At 43.5% G+C, this 19393-nt stretch overlaps 1 protein-coding gene across 2 annotated transcripts in view; it reads right to left on the bottom strand.

Annotated features, from left to right (window-relative positions):
- The window catches only part of FSTL1 (follistatin like 1), a 56892-nt gene that overhangs the window by 12695 nt on the left and 24804 nt on the right, over positions 1-19393 (bottom strand). For both annotated transcript variants that reach the window (XM_043873599.1, XM_043873600.1), the window contains exons 3-6: positions 5056-5160; positions 2756-2885; positions 1887-1919; positions 465-595 (exon numbers count right to left, since the gene is read on the bottom strand). In XM_043873599.1, coding sequence (XP_043729534.1) covers positions 465-595; positions 1887-1919; positions 2756-2885; positions 5056-5160 — 399 coding nt within the window. The remainder of the gene's footprint in view (positions 1-464; positions 596-1886; positions 1920-2755; positions 2886-5055; positions 5161-19393) is intronic.

Here is a 19393-nt window from a genome sequence, read left to right as displayed (position 1 = left end):
ATGCACACCTCCGCATGTGGTGTGTTTGTTTCTGTATGTGGTGTTTATCTGAGTGTGATGTACATACGTGTGTATGTTCTTATCAATCAGCTGGAAGAGTGCCCTTAACTGCTTCTTTTAACAACTGTTTCAAGCTCTCTGAAAGATCTCCATGGCATGGCCGCCCTACTTATTGATAAATACTGTTTCCTCCCTCATTTTCCTTTTGGAAAACAGCATCTCTCCTCCCCACAAGTGGAACAATCTGTTACTTCAACCAAACACGATGGGAACATCAGTATCTAGGTTCATGAAGAATCCTGGACCCATGAAATACCAGTCCATTGACTCTCCTCAAACAAAGAGAAACTCTGTAAGCCATGGAGGGTCAAGTTAAAGACTTAGAGAAAAGCCAAACTGGGTGGGAAACAGGCTGAAGTGGCCTGGGTCTGGGAACAGGCAGCCAGCTCTGCGTGCTGGGTTACCTTAAAGTACTTGTCTAGGATTTCACTGTAGTTGCTGCCTTTGGAGAACCAGCCGTCTGGAATGATCTCCGCTTCCAGCCACTGGATGATGCGACGCCGGAGTTCATCACGGTTGGACTGATAGCAAACGACTGCGGGAAAAGGAGTTGGCTGAGCAGTGAGGACCCCAATGTCACCCAGCATCCCCCCTACTGGTGGGCTCAGTGCCTGGGGATCTGCATGTGTCATCTCATTCGGTTTTCACAGCAACCCAGGGAAACAGGATTATTACACACATTTACAAAGAAGTAAACCCAGGGTATTGGATTGTATCTAACCCAGGATTCAAGCTCATGTCTAAAAAATTTAGGAAGTTTGAGATGGTTGAAACAGAGATTATGCTTAGGTGAGAAAAAAGTAGAAAGAAAAATAAAGTATATTTTCATTAACTTTAGGAAGCTGAGAGGGAAAAAAAATCAATCAATCAATCAATAGAACAACTCTTTTGGTTCACAGATGAGCTGACTTAACAATGAATAAGTGAGAACATTACAATTCTTTACGCCACTGGATTTTTGATTCTTTCTATATAGCTTTTCCCTCTCTCCCACTTAAAAACTTCTCCCATTTAAAATTTTATCCGATATTATAAACAATAGAAAATGAGGTTGGGGAAGGGCATGTTGAAGCCCTGCTCTGGACAGCTGTTTGTTGTAAGCCACATGGCAACAACAGGTGAGGCTGAAAGTCTAGTGGACTGGGAGGCAGAGAAGGAAAAGCTTTGGCAAAAGGAAATTCCCAACACATGTTGGGATGTAAAAGCGGCATTGAGCCAGGGAAATAAAACTGTGGGCACTTTTCCCCACTCTGGCACTTTCTGGCTGTGTGACTCAGGGAAATTCACTTAACCTCTCTGAGTCTCAATTTCCTCATCTATAAGGTAATTACAGTAACTACTTCACAAGGTTATGCGAGGATCTAAGGAAAAGTATATGCTAAAGGAGTCTGTAACTATAAATCGATGAAATTTTATATTTGTATTCATTGAAAACCATGGAAGAAGATCTGCCATTTCCAATTATCCTCTTTCCAAAACAGTTGTGCCTTCTGATTCTGCCTGTCCCGTGACACCCACAGGTCTCACAGAGCCTTGAAGGAGGGACTCAGTAGCTTTTCCATCCTTGCAGTTCAATCATTACTCAGCAAAAATGAAAAACACAGCCAACACTCTGATCCAATCAACTGCTTTCCACGGCAAGTACCAAAAAATGCAGTATTGCAGCTTTTCTGAGCTATGTTGAGGAGCGACCAGTTCTGGGTCACAAGCTCTGACACATTAAAGATCTTGTGAGCTTTGTGGGGAGGGATTGTGGAACATGGAATTTCCATCATGAAAAAAATTCACTCCCTAAATGCACACTGTAGAAAAAAAGAGGTACTCACCTGGGCTGGCAGAAGGACTTACAGATTTCTTCTCTGTAAGACAAAAGGAGAAAATGCAGAACGTAAAGTGAAGAAAAAAGAAAATTCTGTGTATTGCTGGGGTTAAAACTGCCTATAATAAGGGGGCCACTTATATCTCTTCCTCATTTTGTCTTGAATCCTGTCTCCTCTCCTTCCAGGTCCCAAGTATGGGGCTCTTTTCTTTCCTGCTTTGTTTGAATTTTGAGGCCACTGAGTTGCCCTCCTGATATCATATCTCCTTTTGTTATTAGATTGAGGGGTGAGGGGCTGCTGGGACTTTGAGAATTCATACAAAATCATTACGGACAAAGAAATGCAGTGGAGACCAACATGTGGAAAACAGCTTCTTCTTTTTCCAGGGAAGTTCAAGGACAGGCAGGAGGGTGGTGTCTAATTAGCAACAAGCTTGGAACCCCTTCACTCTTACTCTGATAGCAGTGGTGTGAGTGTAAATTAGAGGAACTATATCATCAGGGCTGAAAGGTACCCAAATTTAAAAAGCACAAGATATGTGAAATTTACCTGCTTTCTAAAAAGGTACAGAATTCAGCTAAATACTACTGCATTATTGATTGCTGACGTGGTCCCTATCCACTATCCTTCTCCAGACAGTGCGGGAAGCCACCTGGGGAGTCTGAGGCAGGAAGGGCAGGGTAGAAGCAGGGCCACCCAGGGCAAACCCAGCAGGCTCATGAGCACCAAGGGGATGCCTCTCCAAGCAACTGGGTGGTCCTCACAGCTTTGGGCACTGTGTTCAGGGTAGAAAGAACTCCAGGAAGCCAGGCTGTACTGCTCCTTCTCTGGCTCCCTGGCTAGAGCTGTGACATGGTGATGAGAGCATTACTTACCTTTGCAGTGTCCATCATAATCGACCTGGATTTTGGATCCAGTGAGGCAGGCATCTCTATGCAGCTCACAGTGGTTGAGGTAGGTCTTGCCATTGCTGCCACACACAGGTCTCTTGTGAGGTTTGCATTGCTGAAACAGACCATGGAGGATGCTGGTATAGTCAAGGCTGAGTTTGTGTGTGCGCCACACACACACACACACACACACACACACACAGAGCCATCTTGTGAAGAGTCCTCCCCAGCAGAGATGACTTCTACCCTGCCAGGGCACAGGGAGCCTCAGCTCTGGCATCAGTAACCCTACCCTACTCAGTGTTGGAGGAATTACATCACCTTGCAGTCCCTCATGGTGCTCTGTGCTGATCCTGGCCCTGGGTCATCTCTTTTTTTCAGTGAAAAGAAATACCCACTCCTTGACCCCAATCCTATTAAATCAGCAGGAAGGGCATTTTATCAGAAGTCAGGAATCTGGATTAGCTATCACTTTATCACTTTGTAGAAAGTCATTCAATGTCTGGATATCAAAAACCCCTTAAAATTCCAAAATTTTACGACACAAAACAGCCAGAGCTAGGAATTTGGAAACATTGAAAGGAATGTTTCCACAGCCCCTGACCCCCATCACCCCAATTCTTCAATTATTTCAGGGTCTAGCTATAAGAATCTTTGCTCTGTTGCTTTATTTAGCATTTTGTTTTTCTCCTAATCTCACAACGGTTGTTTTGAGGCAGGGGGAGGGGGTGCCAGGTCTTTGTGAAGTGTGACAGAGGATCATTCTGGACCAGGAAATGGACTAAAGTTCACTTGGCAGCTTGATTCTACTTTGGCTATTAAAGTGCCACAGTGACAGGCAAGCTTAGTTTCTTTACACTTCTGTGGTTTTTGAAAGGGGGGAGGGGTAAGCAAGTTCTGCTTAGACCTAATAAAGACATTAAAGCAAAAAAGAGTAGATGTAAAAGAACACAGGACCCTGGAATTGGAAGGCAGGTCAACCTTTCCAATTTATAGACTGGAAAATCAAAGCCCAGAAAGACAAACTTCACTTAACCAATATTTATCATTGGGTTATTAATATAACTCATTGGGCAAAGCAACTTGGGCCCTGAGCAAAGCCAAACATGGTCGGTCTTCATGGTATCCAGCGGCAATTAATTTGCTTAAAATCACACAATGGTATGTGGCCAAGTTGAGGTTAACCTCCAGGTTTCTGGACCCTAAATGGTCAGAGAGTGGCCAGGTACACCACTAGTGAGGACCTCCCAGAATCCTTAACAGATCTGGTATGCAAGTTTTTGAGCTGAGAGACATCCTTTCTGGGACAATGGGTCGGGATCCTTCAACTGGTTACTAAGGTGGGTGAATTAACTTGCAGCAATATGGATGAATCCAGTCTTGGGTTCTTCTGACAGAAACAAGGGAAAAGGGCATACATCCAAGCTGTTTATGTTCACCAAGTGAGAGAATTCTGCCTACAAAAGAAGTATTTCTCAAAAGCTCACTTTGTTTTTTAAATTTCATTAAGAACAAAACCAAACCTGAAAAATCTGCATTCCAGCTAGTATTTTAAAATGTGCATATCCTTGACCTAGCAAGCCTAGGACTCAACCTAACAAAGGGACTCAATCCTACAGAAATAAAGGCAACAACATGTAAGAATATTTGGCCAAAGACATTACTGTTTACAATGGTAAACAACCTGAATGTTCATCTGTGAGAAAATGATTACATGAATCTGGTTCTTTTATATCACTAAATATAACTGAGCTACTAAAAAATGAGAACTATATGTGCTGACCCATAGAGGGTTGTTGTTACATATTAAAGAGTACAAGATGCAAGTTGCATCTATCTAGCTCTGTTTACATTATGATCTCATTTTTGCATAAAATAGGGGGAAACTATATATATTTACAGTTGCAGAGAAAAAAAAAAACTATGTGGAACAAATTACACAAACTGTTAACACTGATTACCTCAGACTAAGGGGATTTGAAGATTATGGGGGGAGATTATTAACTTTATGTTTGCATAAATGTCTGTACCACTTATAAAAAGCAATTGTTAATTTTGTAATTTGAAAATCTTTTAAAACTAAAGAATTTTTAAAAGGAAAAAAATCCCTACATTCACATCTGATTTTTAACCCCTGAGATAAAAAGTTCACTTCTTTCAGAGAGTCAAGGTGTGCTTTTATAAAGATGACAAAATCACTGGCTCTGCTCTGTAGACGGGCAGCCCCAGTGAAGTAACCACATGGCCTTGGCCACCGTCCTCTGGCTCTCGCCCGCAGTTCTTACCTCGATGCAGAGGCAGGTAGGCTCTCCTTTCTCTGTGACTGCACATTCCCGGCCAGCTCCACAAAACACATTGGCACAGATCTTGGATTTGCTCCTTACTTGCTCCTGAAACACAAAGCCATCAGGGAAACACTCTCCAGGGGAGGAGCCTGTCTCTGGATGAGTCAATGGTGGTGATTATCTCTCAGGCTTCCGTGTGGTCCAGTCGAGGCTCCTGGTGCTGAAGGGTCCTGCACAGCCAGAAGTTCTCCCTGACAGCCGGCATCCGTCTTGCTAGCACTGCTCCTCCCCAGGCCCAGCTGCCTATGAATCCCTAAGACTGTTTCTCAAAGAGCAAGTGCATCTTTCTAGCAAGCTTCCTTTCTTCTGAAAATGTTTACTGAACACCCATTAAATGCTAGTACTAGGCTAAGGACTGGAGATATAAAGGCATAGTCCCGGTCCTCAAGAAGTTCCACGGCTATCCAAGGAAACACAACAAAGAGACGTCTAGAAAGCAGTGGGGAAGTGTAATAGGAGGGCAAGACTCAAACGAGACTTTCTGAAGATAGGATGCCTTCACTGACTCCTAAAGGATGAGAAGAATAAGCCAGGCACAAGTGGAAATGCTTGAGAGAAAATATGGGTATCTGAAGGACCAAAAATCTCACTGAGTGGTGTTCAAGGCACTGCCATTTCAAAAGGCAAAAGAAGGATGGCTAAGCCATAGGAAACATGCATCTGCTATTATTCACATGGTCTCATGAGCCCCTGCTCAAGTCTGCCTCCAGCTTTAAGATCAAGAGGGCCAGAGAATCACCTGTCAGAGAGAACTGTTCTCAAACCACTTGTGGTCAAACTTTCATGTTCAGACACATGCAGCAGAATGGACAAGGCAGGGAATGGTCCCAGTCTATGCCACTGAGAATGTGGATGTCCATAGGCACTAACCTGTCAGTGACACAGTCCTCCCCTCACATTAATTGGTGGCAGAAAGCCAGGCCCACCTCGTCTGCCGCTCAGGCCAGGGGTAGTGGAGGCTGAACAAAGAAGTACATGATTTCTCTAGCCCTTTTCCTGACTGGCTGGGCAGGCAGTCATTAGGGCCTCCAGGCTCCTGTTCACTGGGGTAGCACTGGCTGTGGAAGAACCAACAAAGATGGCAGAGGTTGGGATGGGGTTGTGGGGCTGGCTATGGTAAAGGTGGGGGATGGAATCTAAGATTCCATCCTTCAGGAATCCATCTGCCACGTCACGCAGAGAACTCACAACCACAAAGCTTATAACTGTAAAATTCTTAGTTGGTAAATGTTCTATATCCAAAGCAATAAACAAAAGTGGATGATGACAGCAGGGAGGCTATGACTAATACAGCTGGTCTGCTGCCACCTGGAGGCTGCTTTGTAAATTCCAGGTTATTTTCTCTCAGCCAGCTTGCCCGTGATGCAGGGCTCCCATTGGTCTAGAAACTCTTGTCATGCTCTCATTTCATTGGTTCACAGGCTGTTGCTAAACCCATTCTTTTTTGGATGTTGCTAAGGAGAATTCAATAAAGCTGGCAGGGAGCAAAGAAAAGAAGTAATTCCCAGAAGGCTGGGAGTACTGGAGAACTGTTATTTCCTAAATCAGGAGTGGAAAATAAAATTGAGTTTATTTGAGTATATTCCGGCTAGGGCCCTCTTGGAAATTGTGCCTGGGAATGGCAAGCAGGTAGAAAAATGAAGAGGAAAAAGGCTATCACTGACCAGTGTGAAAAAAAAAAAAATCTCCCCCTCTTCATGAAACAACATGCTAACTGAGGAATACAGACAAACATATACCCCAAATGAGTATGTCACATAAGTAAAAGACACACTAATGCATAAAAAAGCACACTCAGACACATGCCTACACTCAAAGGCACACCAGCAGATAGCCCCACAGGGAAACACCCACAAGACTTTACCACTTACTAGCTGTATGTCTGTAATTAGTCACTTTAATTCTTTGAGCCTTGGTTTCCTCATCTGTAAAACAGGAGTAAATACTAGCCCTGCCTTGTGAAAATGAAGAGAGAGAATGTATTTGGAATCACGTCATAAGCTGAAAAGCAAATTTGCCTGTTAAGTATTATTCACAGAGCTTCCTGCAGAATAATCTGTGGCATTTACAGAGCCTCTTTTTATCTTATGTTTGCTTTTAGTGAGTATAAAAAGTAAAAGCTTTTACTGATAGGTCAAACTCAACCCAAGTCATTTTTCAGAAATAATTATCAAAAGTCTGTTTGAAGAAACAGATACTGTTTACTTAAAATATAATGACTAACATTTGAATGTTGTTGTTTAGTCGCTAAGTTGTGTCCAACTCTTGAGACCCCATTGACTTTAGCCCACCAGGCTACTCTGTCAATGGGATTTCCCAGGCAAGAATACCGGAGTGGGTTGCCATTTCCTTCTTCAAGGGATCATCCCAACCCAGGTACCAAACATACATCTCCTGCTTTGGCAGGCAGATTCTTTACCACTTAGCCACCAGAGAAGCCCAATGTTTGAATAGTACTATTAACATTTACAGTGTTTTCATGCATAAAATTTCATCTTACTGTGGACCACCCTACAATAACATGCATATTATTAACCACATTTTATAGAAGAGGAAACTGAAGATGGGAAGGTCGAGTAACTTGCCAAAGGTCCCACAGCTAAAAATGAGGAGCTAGGATTCCAACCCAGATCATCAGACAATAGATGACTAAGCTCCTATTTATAAACGCCTGGCACCCTGCTAAGTGATTTTCATTATACATGATACATTATGACAACATCATAGACACCATAACTATCGCCATTTTACAGATGAGGGAACTGTGCTTTAAGATGTTAAATAAGTAGAAAGTGACACAGCTAGGATTCTAGCCAACCAAAGAGAAAACCATTCTTTAATATTTGATTTATTTTCATATCTAGAAGATTGAAGGTTAAGGAAATTACGATGGGGAATTGATTTGCATAATTAGCAAATGTCAGGAGAAAGTGCTTAAGAGTATGACAGAGAATTAGATTTTACTTCCAACTCCAATCTCTGCTCCTTACTTGTCAAGGTTGTAGGCAAGGTACTCTCTAAACTTCAGTTTCTAGTATGTAAAATGGGAGCACTAATCTCTGTGAGGACTGGGAGGGTTATACAAGACGTGCTGCATACAGCAAAGTGCCTGCCATACATCAGAAAGCATCCATAATTACAGGGGGCAACTGCTGTTTAAACAGTTTTTTCCACCGAGATGCCATCATCACCTTGGGCTGTCAAGTCTCCACCCATCCTTCCTTACAGTGAGTGATAATACTGAGAACAGCACTGACTGAATGGAAAAAGCCAAGGACCTAACAACCCCATTATCCTGTTTGAAGACCACAGAGAAATGCTAGTTACACAAGCATTTCTCTTTGCAGGTGGCACATCTGTCAATAGGTGGCAATCTCTCTCTTTGTCTTGTGGAGCCCGGCACCACTTGGAGCCGCAATGCAGAAGTGCAGCTTTGGTTTTTGGCTTTAGCAGCTCCTTGCAGCTCTGTCCTCCCATGGAGAAGTAGGGAAGGGGGCTGGGAGAATGGGCAGGTACCCCTTGGGCATCAGGACACCATAAACCAGGAATTTGCTGACTTGGGGAAAAACGTCTGACCTGACGCCCTCATAGCACCCCTGCCCCCTAATTCTGTCCATTCACAGGCATGCTGTAATGCAAGAATCAGTAAGGAAGAAAAACTTTCTTTACAGAAGGGGTCTCTCTGTTATTAAAAGCCTTTCTCCAAGCCCTATCATCTCTGGGAGTAGGGGTGGCAGGACCACCCTCAAGGCTTCTAGAAAGTTCCTGAGACTGGTAGGTAGTCTTGCTTATCTGCTGATTCTGAGTAGTGGGGTGGGGGGAACACCTTGAGAGGGGATAAACGTGGTACGAACAGGCTCATAGCACAGGACAATGGCTGCCTTGTGTGTGAGTGGAGGAGGGCATGGTGAGGAAGAGATGAGTTGGGGTGGCAGGTGGCAAGGGGCTGGTCTTGCCAAGTAGTCTAGGGGGCTCTCCGCTGGATCTGATGCACAAAGAGGATCTTGGGAGGCTGGGGGCAGGTGTCATGATGAAGGTGGTACTTTCAGATATTATTTCTGGTCCCTTCCAGCTTGGAAATACAGACTCAAAGTGCAGGGTAGTTTCTGCCAGGTCAGTTCAGTTCAGCTCAGTCGCTCAGTCATGTCTGACTCTTTGTGACCCCATGAATCCCAGCACGTCAGGCCTCCCTGTCCATCACAAACTCCCGGAGTCCACCCTAACCCATGTCCATCGAGTTGGTGATGCCATCCAGCCATCTCATCCTCTGTCGTCCCCTTCTCCTCCTGCCCCCAATCCCTCCCAGCATCAGGGTCTTTTCCAATGAGTCAACTCTTCGCATGAGGTGGCCAAAGTATTGGAGTTTCAGCTTCAGCGTCAGTCCTTCCAATGAACACTCAGGACTGATCTGCTTTAGGATGGACTGGTTGGATCTCCTTGTAGTCCAAGGGACTCTCAAGAGTCTTCTCCAACAACACAGTTCAAAAAGCATCAATTTTTCAGTGCTCAGCTTTCTTCACAGTCCAACTCTCACATCCATACATGACCATTGGAAAAACCATAGCCTTGACTAGACAGACCTTTGTTGGCAAAGTAATGTCTCTGCTTTTTAATATGCTATCTAGGTTGGTCATAACTTTCCCTCCAAGCAGTAAGTGTCTTTTAATTTCATGGCTGCAATCACCATCTGCAGTGATTTTGCAGCCCAAAAACATAAAGTCTGACACTGTTTCCACTGTTTCCCCATCTATTTCCCATAAAGTGATGGGACCAGATGCCATGATCTTAAGTTTTCGGAATGTTGAGATTTAAGCCAACGTTTTCACTGTCCTCGTTCACTTTCATCAAGAGGCTCTTTAGTTCCTCTTCACTTTCTGCCATAAGGGTGGTGTCATCTGCATATCTGAGGTTATTGATATTTCTCCCCAATCTTGATTTCAGCTTGTGCTTCTTCCAGCCCAGTGTTTCTCATGATGTACTCTGCATATAAGTTAAATAAGCAGGGTGACAATATACAGCCTTGACATACTCCTTTTCCTATTTGGAACCAGTCTGTTGTTCCATGTCCAGTTCTAACTGTTGCTTCCTGACCTGCATGTAAGTTTCTCAAGAGGCAGGTCAGGTGGTCTGGTATTCCCATCTGTTTCAGAATTTTCCACGGTTTATTGCGATCCACACAGCCAAAGACTTTGGCATAGTCAATAAAGCAGAAATAGATTTTTTTTGGAACTCTCTTGGTTTTTCGATGATCCAGCAGATGTTGGCAACTTGATCTCTGGTTCCTCTGCCTTTTCTAAAACCAGTTTGAACATCTGGAAGTTCATGGTTCACGTATTGCTGAAGCCTGCCTTGGAGAATTTTGAGCATTACTTTACTAGCATGTGAGATGAGTGCAATTGTGCGTTAGTTTGAGCATTCTTTGGGATTGCCTTTCTTTGGGATTGTAATGAAAACTGACCTTTTCCAGTCCTGTGGCCACTGCTGAGTTTTCCAAATTTGCTGGCATATTGAGTGCAGCACTTTCACAGTATCATCTTTCAGGATTTGAAATAGCTCAACTGGAATTCCATCACCTCCACTAGCTTTGTTTGTAGTGATGCTTTCTAAGGCCCACTTGACTTCACATTCCAGGATGTCTGGCTCTAGGTGAGTGATCATACCATCGTGATTAATTGGGTCGTGAAGATCTTTTTTGTACAGTTCTTCTGTATATTCTTGCCACCTCTTCTTAATATCTTCTGCTTCTGTTAACTCCATACCATTTCTGTCCTTTATAAAGCTCATCTTTGCATGAAATGTTCGCTTGGTATCTCTAAGTTTCTTGAAGAGATCTCTAGTCTTTCCCATTCTGTTGTTTTCCTCTATTACTTTGCATTGATCGCAGAGGACGGCTTTCTTATCTCTCCTTGCTATTCTTTGGAACTCTGCATTCAAGTGGGAATATCTTTCCCTTTCTCCTTTGCTTTTCGCTTCCCTTCTTTTCACAGCTATTTGTAAGGCCTCCTCAGACAACCATTTTGCCTTTTTGCATTTCTTCTCCATGGGGATGGTCTTGATCCCTGTCTCCTGTGCAATGTCATGAACCTTCATCCATAGTTCACCAGGCACTCTGTCTATCAGATCTAGTCCCTTAAATCTATTTCTCACTTCCACTGTACAGTCATAAGGGATTTGATTTAGGTCATACCTGAATGGTCTAGTGGTTTTCCCTACTTTCTTCAATTTCAGTCTGAATTTGGCAATAAGGAGTTCATGATCTGAGCCAGAGTCAGCTCCCAGTCTTGTTTTTGCTGACTGTATAGAGCTTCTCCATCTTTGGCTGCAAAGGATATAATCAATCTGATTTCAGTGTTGACCTGGTGATGTCCATGTGTAGAGTCTTCTCTTGTGTTGTTGGAAAAGGGTGTTTGCTATGATCAGTGTGTTCTCTTGGCAAAACTCTATTAGCCTTTGCCCTGCTTCATTCCTTACTCCAAGGCCAAATTTCCCTGTACTCCAGGTATCTTTTGACTTCCTATTTTTGCATTCCAGTCCCCTATAATGAAAAGGACATCTTTTTTGGGTGTTCCTTCTAAAAGGTCAAAGTTCTATGTAAGTCTTCATAGAACCGTTCAACTTCAGCTTCTTCAGCATTACTGGTTGGGGCATAGGCTTGGATTACCATGATACTGAATGGTTTCCCTTGGAAACGAACAGAGATCATTCTGTCATTTTTGAGATTGCATCCAAGTATTGCATTTCAGACTCTTTTGTTGACCGTAATGGCTACTCCATTTCTTCTAAGGGATTCCTGCCCACAGTAGTAGATATAAAGGTCATCTGAGTTAAATTCACCCATTCCAGTCCACTTTAGTTTGCTGATTCCTAGAATGTCAACGTTCACTCTTGCCATCTCCTGTTTGACCACTTCCAATTTGCCTTGATTCATGGACCTAACATTCCAGGTTCCTATGCAATATTGCTCTTTATAGCATCGGACCTTGCTTCTATCACCAGTCACATCCACAACTGGGTATTGTTTTTGCTTTGGCTCCATTCCTTCATTCTTTCTGGAGTTATTTTTCCACTGATCTCCAGTAGCATGTTGGGCACCTACCGACCTGGGGAGTTCCTCTTTCAGTATCCTATCATTTTGCCTTTTCATATGTTCATGGGATTCTCAAGGCAAGAACACTGAAGTGGTTTGCCATTCCCTTCTCCAGTGGACCACATTCTCTCAGACCTCTCCACCATGACCTGTCCATCTTGGGTGGCCCCATATGGCATGGCTTCGTTTCATTGAGTTAGACAAGACTGTGGTCCGTGTGAAATCTTTTAGGAGTGACCAGGGCCTGAGGCTAGTATTAGTCAGAGCACCTGCAACTGAGTGAGGCTCTTCACAGATCTCTCTGTCCTCACGTCTTGTAGGTTTCCATATTTTTAGTCCCATATAACAGAGAAGGGGCTTTTCTTATGGCTCAAATGGTAAAGAATCTGCCTGCAATGTCAGAGACCCAGGTTCAATCCCTGAGTCGGGAAGATCCAGAGGGGAATTTCATATTCAGACAAGCTCTGTGATGTGCAGAGACCACATTAATTAACGAGAGCTAAGTCAGGATTGGAACACAAGTCAGCCTGACCCCAGAGCCTCGACAGTCCCTTATTGGGAACAGTTGAGGACATGAGGACATTCCACCATTCTAAGTTGTCACAGAGTACTGGGTTGAGCTTCCTATATCACACAGCAAATTCCCACTTGCCATTATTTTACATATGGTAATGCATATGTTTCTATGCTATTCTCTCCATTTGTCCCAACCTCTCCTTTCCCCACTGTGTTCATAAGTCTGTTCTCTACGTCTGCATCTCCACTGCTGCCCTGCAAATAGGTTCATCAGTACCATCTTTCTAGATTCCATATGCATGTGTTAATATACAATATTTGTCTTTCTCTTTCTGACTTACTTCACTCTGTACTATAGCCTTCAGGTTCATCCCACCTCATTAGGACTGACTCAAATGGGTTCTTTTTTTTATAGCTGAGTAATATTCTATTATATATATGTACCCCAATTTCTGTATCCATTCATCTGTTGATGGACATCTAGGTTGCTTCCATGTCCTAACTATTTAAAAAAAAAAAAAAACTTTCCAGAAAGTAGGCATAACCCAGGTGGTGCTAATGGTAAAGAACCCGCCTGCCAATGCAGGAGACTTGAGACACAGGTTCAATCTCTGGGTTAGGAAGATCCCCTGGAGAAGGAAATGGCAACCCACTTCAGTATTCTTGCCTGGAGAATCCCATGGACAGAGGAGCCTGGTGGGCTACAGTCCCTGGGGTCACACAGTTGGACACGACTGAAGAAACTCAGCACGGCATGGCACCTCAACATAATAAAGGCCACACACAACAAACCCACAGCAAACATTACCCTCAATGGTGAAAAACTGAAATCATTTCCTCTAAGGTCAGGAAAAAGACAAGGGTGCCCACATTCACAACTACTGTTAACATAGTTTTCGAAGTCCTAGCCACAGCAATCAGAGAAGAGAAAGAAATAAAAGGAATCCAGATCAGAAAAGAAGAAGTAAAACTCTCACTATTTGCAGATGACATGATACTACACAGAGAAAACTCTAAAGATTCTACCAGAATATTACTAGAGCTAATCAGTGAATGTAGTAAAGTCACAGGATATGAAATTAACACACAGAAATCCCTTGCATTCCTACACATTAACAATGAAAAATCAAAAAGAGAAGTTAAGGAAACAATCCCATTTACCACTGCAACAAAAATAATAAAATACCAAGAGATAAACCAACCTAAACAGACAAAAGAGCTGTATGCAGAAAACTACAAGACACTGATGAAAGAAATCAAAGATGACACAAACAGATGGAAAGACATACCAAATCCTTGGACTGGAAGAATCAATATAGTGAAAATGACTATACAACCCCAAGTAATCTACAGATTTGATACTATTTGTACAGCAATTTTAACTAGCTTGTAATTTTTACTATTGCCTTTATTCTCAAAACCTCTTAGGATAGGAAGGAAGGGGTTACCTCTAAGGTCGCTCCAGATGTAACATCCTGTGATAAAGAAGAAATGAAGGCTCACAGCTGTACTGACAGGTCCAAGACCTCATGGGTACAGAACTGTGTCCTGAATCAAGGTCTCCAGACTTTAGTTCCAGCCCTCTTTCCAATAAACCACTTTGACTCTTTATAAATCAGAGTTAGAAAAGCTGCTGTCTTGGATCCAAGGTCTAAAAAAAAATCAGCAATTATTTTTGCAATTGAAAAAGATCCTTTGCAAGCAAAGGGAAAACCAAGTTATTTGCAAAACCACCAGTAGAGGTGATAGTGTGTCTGAGTCTCTGGGTCAAACAGCATTAAGTCTGAACATAAAATATGCTTTGAATGTTTAAAAAAGTCTTCTGAAGTAAAACAATTTCTGGAAGAACAGTGTGCTTTGGCAGGGGTTGGAAGCTTATAAGCAAAGCCATAAAACTGTCAGCTTAATATACCATCATTTCACTAATTTGAACTGGGTAGGCTCTGTCCCTCCATCCCTTTCCTCCTTCCCAACTTTCTTTTTGAAAAAAGAAAAAAAAAGCAGCCCTACATATGCCAAGGTGGAATTTGGCTCCCCTTGCCACTATTCTGTGACAGAGCAGCTTTGTTGACATGAGAAAGACTCTCCCTGCATTGCCAGAATTAGTCATGGAAACTTCACAGGAACACCAGGGCCCCTCAGATATGCAGAGCACCACAGAGTTGGGGACAAAGGAATTCACAGAACCGGGGGGTGGGGGCGAGCAGCAGGAGAGCTGGGTGGGGCACAGGGTCGGAGGGCGGTTCTGGAATGGAACCCAGGAGCACAGGCCTGAGAAAGCCGGGGGAAAAAAATAAGCCACTTCAGGACCTTGAAATCTGGCTGGGGCATCATGTGACTTTGCTCAATTCTCTGTGATTCTTCTCTGAAAAGTTGTGTTGCTGCATGCTACATATTCTAGGAAAGAGGAGGAAGGAGTGATTTCTAGCAGTTGTTCTGATGTGCTTGGCAGGAGGCACTTTTGTCTGCAGGGACTGCGCCTCCCTTTGTGTGTATTCACAACCAATCCCTCATCTCAAGGTTTAGGCACCAGAGCCAGACCTTGGTTTTGTGGGGCCTGGAGCTTAAATAATTTGATGGGCCCTGCTTATGAAAAAGGATACACACGTAAAACTGCAAAATTGGGCACAGGGCTTTGGAAGGGGCCTTACAAGTAAAAGGACTGAAACTGAAGCTTAATTAGCTTCTCAGTTGATCTGACTCGCTATATATCCTGTATTATCTTCATAAACAAGAAGGCTTTGAGGCCTTCAATCTATTAGTCAGAGCTCTATTTAATATTTTATGCACATATAGCTTATGTCAAGTAGACTAAACGCCTGCACATTGTGGCTTCCCACAGACTCACCACATTGTCTCGCCAGAGAAAATGCTCAATAAATGCTTTTTTTTTTTTTTTACATTAAATGTCATTTGGGGTTTTTCAGGTTGATGTCAGTGTCAGTGGCTGGTGACAATGCACTTGGATGTTTAGGGGAAAGCATGGCTGAGCTTTATGATATCAAAATAAAGGCTGCGTCACCCCCAAGAGGATTAGCCTTAAGATTAAAAAAAAAAATCTCTATTATGGATCTGTCACTCAAGAATGACCTAATTTTTCATTATATTCATTTTGTTTTAAAAAAATTTATTTATTTATGGCTGTGCTGGGTCTTTCTTGCTGCGTGCAGGTTTTCTCAAGTTGCAGCGAGCAAGGGCTACTCTTCATTGTGGTGTGCAAGCCTCTCATTGCGGTTGCTTCTCTTACTTCAGAGCATGGGCTCAGTAGTTATGGCTTAGTTGCTACACAGCATGTGGGATCATCCTGGATCAAGGATAGAACCCGTATCCTCTGCATTGGCAGGCGGAGTCTTAACCACTGGTTATATTCAGCTTCTATCATAGCTTATGGGATAGCACATTTTCTACTCATGATGTGATAATATATTATGTGCCCGGAAATGACTACTTTCAAATTTCAAATGGGACAAGGCTGTTTACCTTAATCACTGTCTTTATTATTTTACAGATTCTGTCACATTCTCTGAGTGTTGGCCCTGTCAGACAAGGATCTATACTGCCACCTTCATATCGAAGCCCTCCCACTTTCCCAGCTGCTCTGCGCCATCTCTGGAATTGCTTCCCCCTCCATATGTTTCTCTTGATGTGGCCCAGATACAGCATGGCCGACTGGATGCTTGGTTTCTATATAAGTTCAGTTTCCTGTAATGGTCTTCTCCAGTCAGAGCACAAGTACACAGCAGCACCGAGTAAGCACTTACAGAATTAGAAATACACCAGGCCCTTTCACGAGAGCTGAAAACAACCTCACAAGGATCTACGAGGTTGGGGGATTCATCCTTGTTGGCTGTGAGTAGACTGACTCTGAGCCGTGACTGAGGTAAGAGTCAACCCAGGTGGCATTTCTGCTCTCATGCCTTCAGGTCATGGTCCGCGCACTTTCTGGGAGTGCCATGCTGTCTCCCCGACTCAGCACATCCAATGACTCCACTCTGACACACAGGGGCTATTAGGCACCCCACTATCTGCCAACAGTCCTCAGAGTGACCCCTGGGGATTCCCAAGATCACGTGTCAGTCTTGCTAAAGAGTGCTTTTTGTAAGTTCCCTAGTTTCACCATTCCATCCTTCGGTTTCTTCAGAATGCTGAGTGGAAACTTTTAAGCCAGACCACTCTCCACCCTGAATTATTAGTCTGTCAGGCTTGAACATGATATTTCTTTTCTGTTTCCCAACCGTCTGCCTGAGACTTTTCCACTTTAAAGGACAAAGCAGAGGGTATGGATAATCTCCTAGTCTTCTTCAGTGAAGATCAAGGCAAGGAGTTTTAAACCCATCAGAAAGAATATCTGACAATGCCTATAACAACAAACAAGGAGAGTGACCTGTGACCAGCATGGCACATGTCGCATGGCATATACTCTAAAAGCGTATAGGATGTGGCCTTTGCCTTCATAGGAATTTCTAACCTAGCCCAGGAGATGAAATTATCACACAGAGACTAACGCAGTCCTGAAATAAAATGGGGCTGACTTTGGGAGATGGGTATTATGAATGAGACGGGACTTGTGCCAAGCCCTGAAGAATGGTGGGATTGAGACAGAAAAAGTTGTTGAGCAGGAAGGTTTTAAGAACAGTTAGGTGGTGGTATATGGGAAGAACTAGGTAAAGAGGAATTGAAGGCACAAGGAAACCAGCTAGAGAAAGTCTGGGGTGATGAGTCTCATGGAAGGTGGTGACATAGACTTAGAGAAAGAAAGGAAGCCAAGAGAAATTTCTAGGGAACAAGGAGATCTGGCAGCATACTGGACAGAGGAGAGGAAGGAGAAAATCCAGGGAGCTGCCAATATCTTTCGCTTTGAGGCCTGGAAGGCTGCCGGTGGAGATGGAGCCCTGGGAAGGGGCTGAGTGGAAGAGGGACAGGCGATGACGAGTCAGTTATGAACATGAGTCTAAAAGGACAGTAAGATAACCCCCTGACAGCTGAAAATAAAGAGCTGGAGGTGCACAGTTGGACATCATCTGTGTAGACAATGAGAACAAATGAGTTCAGGAGGAAAGGGTGGGAGTGGAGGGCTGGGGGGAACTGAGAGAAAGGGACAAAATGAGCACCGAGAGGAGCAGGGAGGAAGGCAGGCTGCCCATGGGGGCCTTGTGCAAATCAGAAATGGTGTCTTCTCCTTTGAGCAGATGCAATACCGGGCCAGGTTACCAGGCTTGGCAAATAGAGTGCAGGTTGGAATTTAGCCCCCCAACTGTATGAGGACTCTATAAAGGTAGACCAGCCAAGCAAGCAAAGTAGACACATTCAGAAAGCTGGGAGCTAAACCAGGAAGTCTAAAGAGCTCCAAGAAATGGATGATGTAAAGTATTTACATGAGAAATACTTTAGCAAACACTGGGAAGAAGTAGCCAAAAAAAAAAAAAAAAAACTTTTTTAAACTTCTGCTAAAACCTGAATCAGTAACTCAGGGGGCAGACCAAGCAGAGGCAGTGAGGTCTTATGTAAAGAGAACTGGTGTAAGAGCCTGGAGACAGGTCCTGGATATGTCTCTGCCTCTAACATACTGTGTGATTAAGGCAATGTGCTTGACCTCTCTGGGCCTCAAATTCCCTGTCTATAAAATCAAGTCTCGTTGATGATACCACAGTCCCTTAAATTGTTAGAAGTCTCTTAACTAGTAAGCACAAGAACTTATCATTTCAGATATTCCTGAATATCAAACTTCAGTCTCCCAAGGAAACTAGCCTAAGTGTCCAAACTAAAGATATTGGTTATGTATAGACTCTCGTGAGGGTTTCAGGGTTTTTGCTGGGCTTTGGTGGGGGAATCAACGTTAGCTTTCATAGTCAAAGGATTTTCATAAGCAATGCTTTTGCATTCCCTCCTGGATCACAGCAGAGGAAATCAGGGGAGCAGTAATGGGACCCCAATTGAGGGGCCTGGTTTCACTCTTAGTTAACTGGTTGGAACCCTCTACTCCCCTAGAATGCCATTAATAATGTTTTTATTCTATTTGTGTTTGCCTTGCAAGAGAAAAAGGGAAGAAAAGAAGGGAGAGAATGGCTAAAGGAAATTCACATGAGATTCACAATTCTTCATTCCTGCCAAGAACCTGTCACTGAAGTATGTCTGGGACTGCCAGGACTCACATTTACTCAGCATTCATGCTCTAATTATTTCCACATGTAGTTCAAGGAAAATGGTTGATTAAAATTAAAAAAAAAAAAAAAAAAAAAAAAAACCCACACACCTAAATCCCAACTCCCTCAACTAAAGAGGGGAGATAGCTCTAGGGCAGCTCAGGGAGAGTTCCGCGAGCCAGTTTCAGAAGTGTCCCCTGCAGTGCTGGCCACATCTGGACCAACATCCCCAAACACATTCCGGGCACTTCATCGCAAGCAAGCCAGCCCTCCACCTCCCCAGGCTTCCCAAGCCCTGAACCACATAGAATTCACATTCTTTGGACTTCTGAGTGGAATATAGGATTTATTCCTCTGCTCTGGTGGAAGGCAGAAGAGATACAGATACAGACTGAGAGCTCTAGCTCTTTTGACCAGGGCTCTTCTGAATTTAGGTAGCTCATGATATCAGGAGGGCTTCCCTCGTAGCAGTCAGTAAAGAATCTGCTTGCAATGCAGGAGACCTGGGTTCAATTCCTGGGTGGGGAAGATC

This window comes from Cervus elaphus, chromosome 19 (assembly GCF_910594005.1).
Source record: "Cervus elaphus chromosome 19, mCerEla1.1, whole genome shotgun sequence".
Classification (NCBI taxonomy): Eukaryota; Metazoa; Chordata; class Mammalia; order Artiodactyla; family Cervidae; genus Cervus; species Cervus elaphus.
Note: the sequence above shows the minus strand (reverse complement) of the source record. Positions and strands in the feature narration are given on the sequence as shown.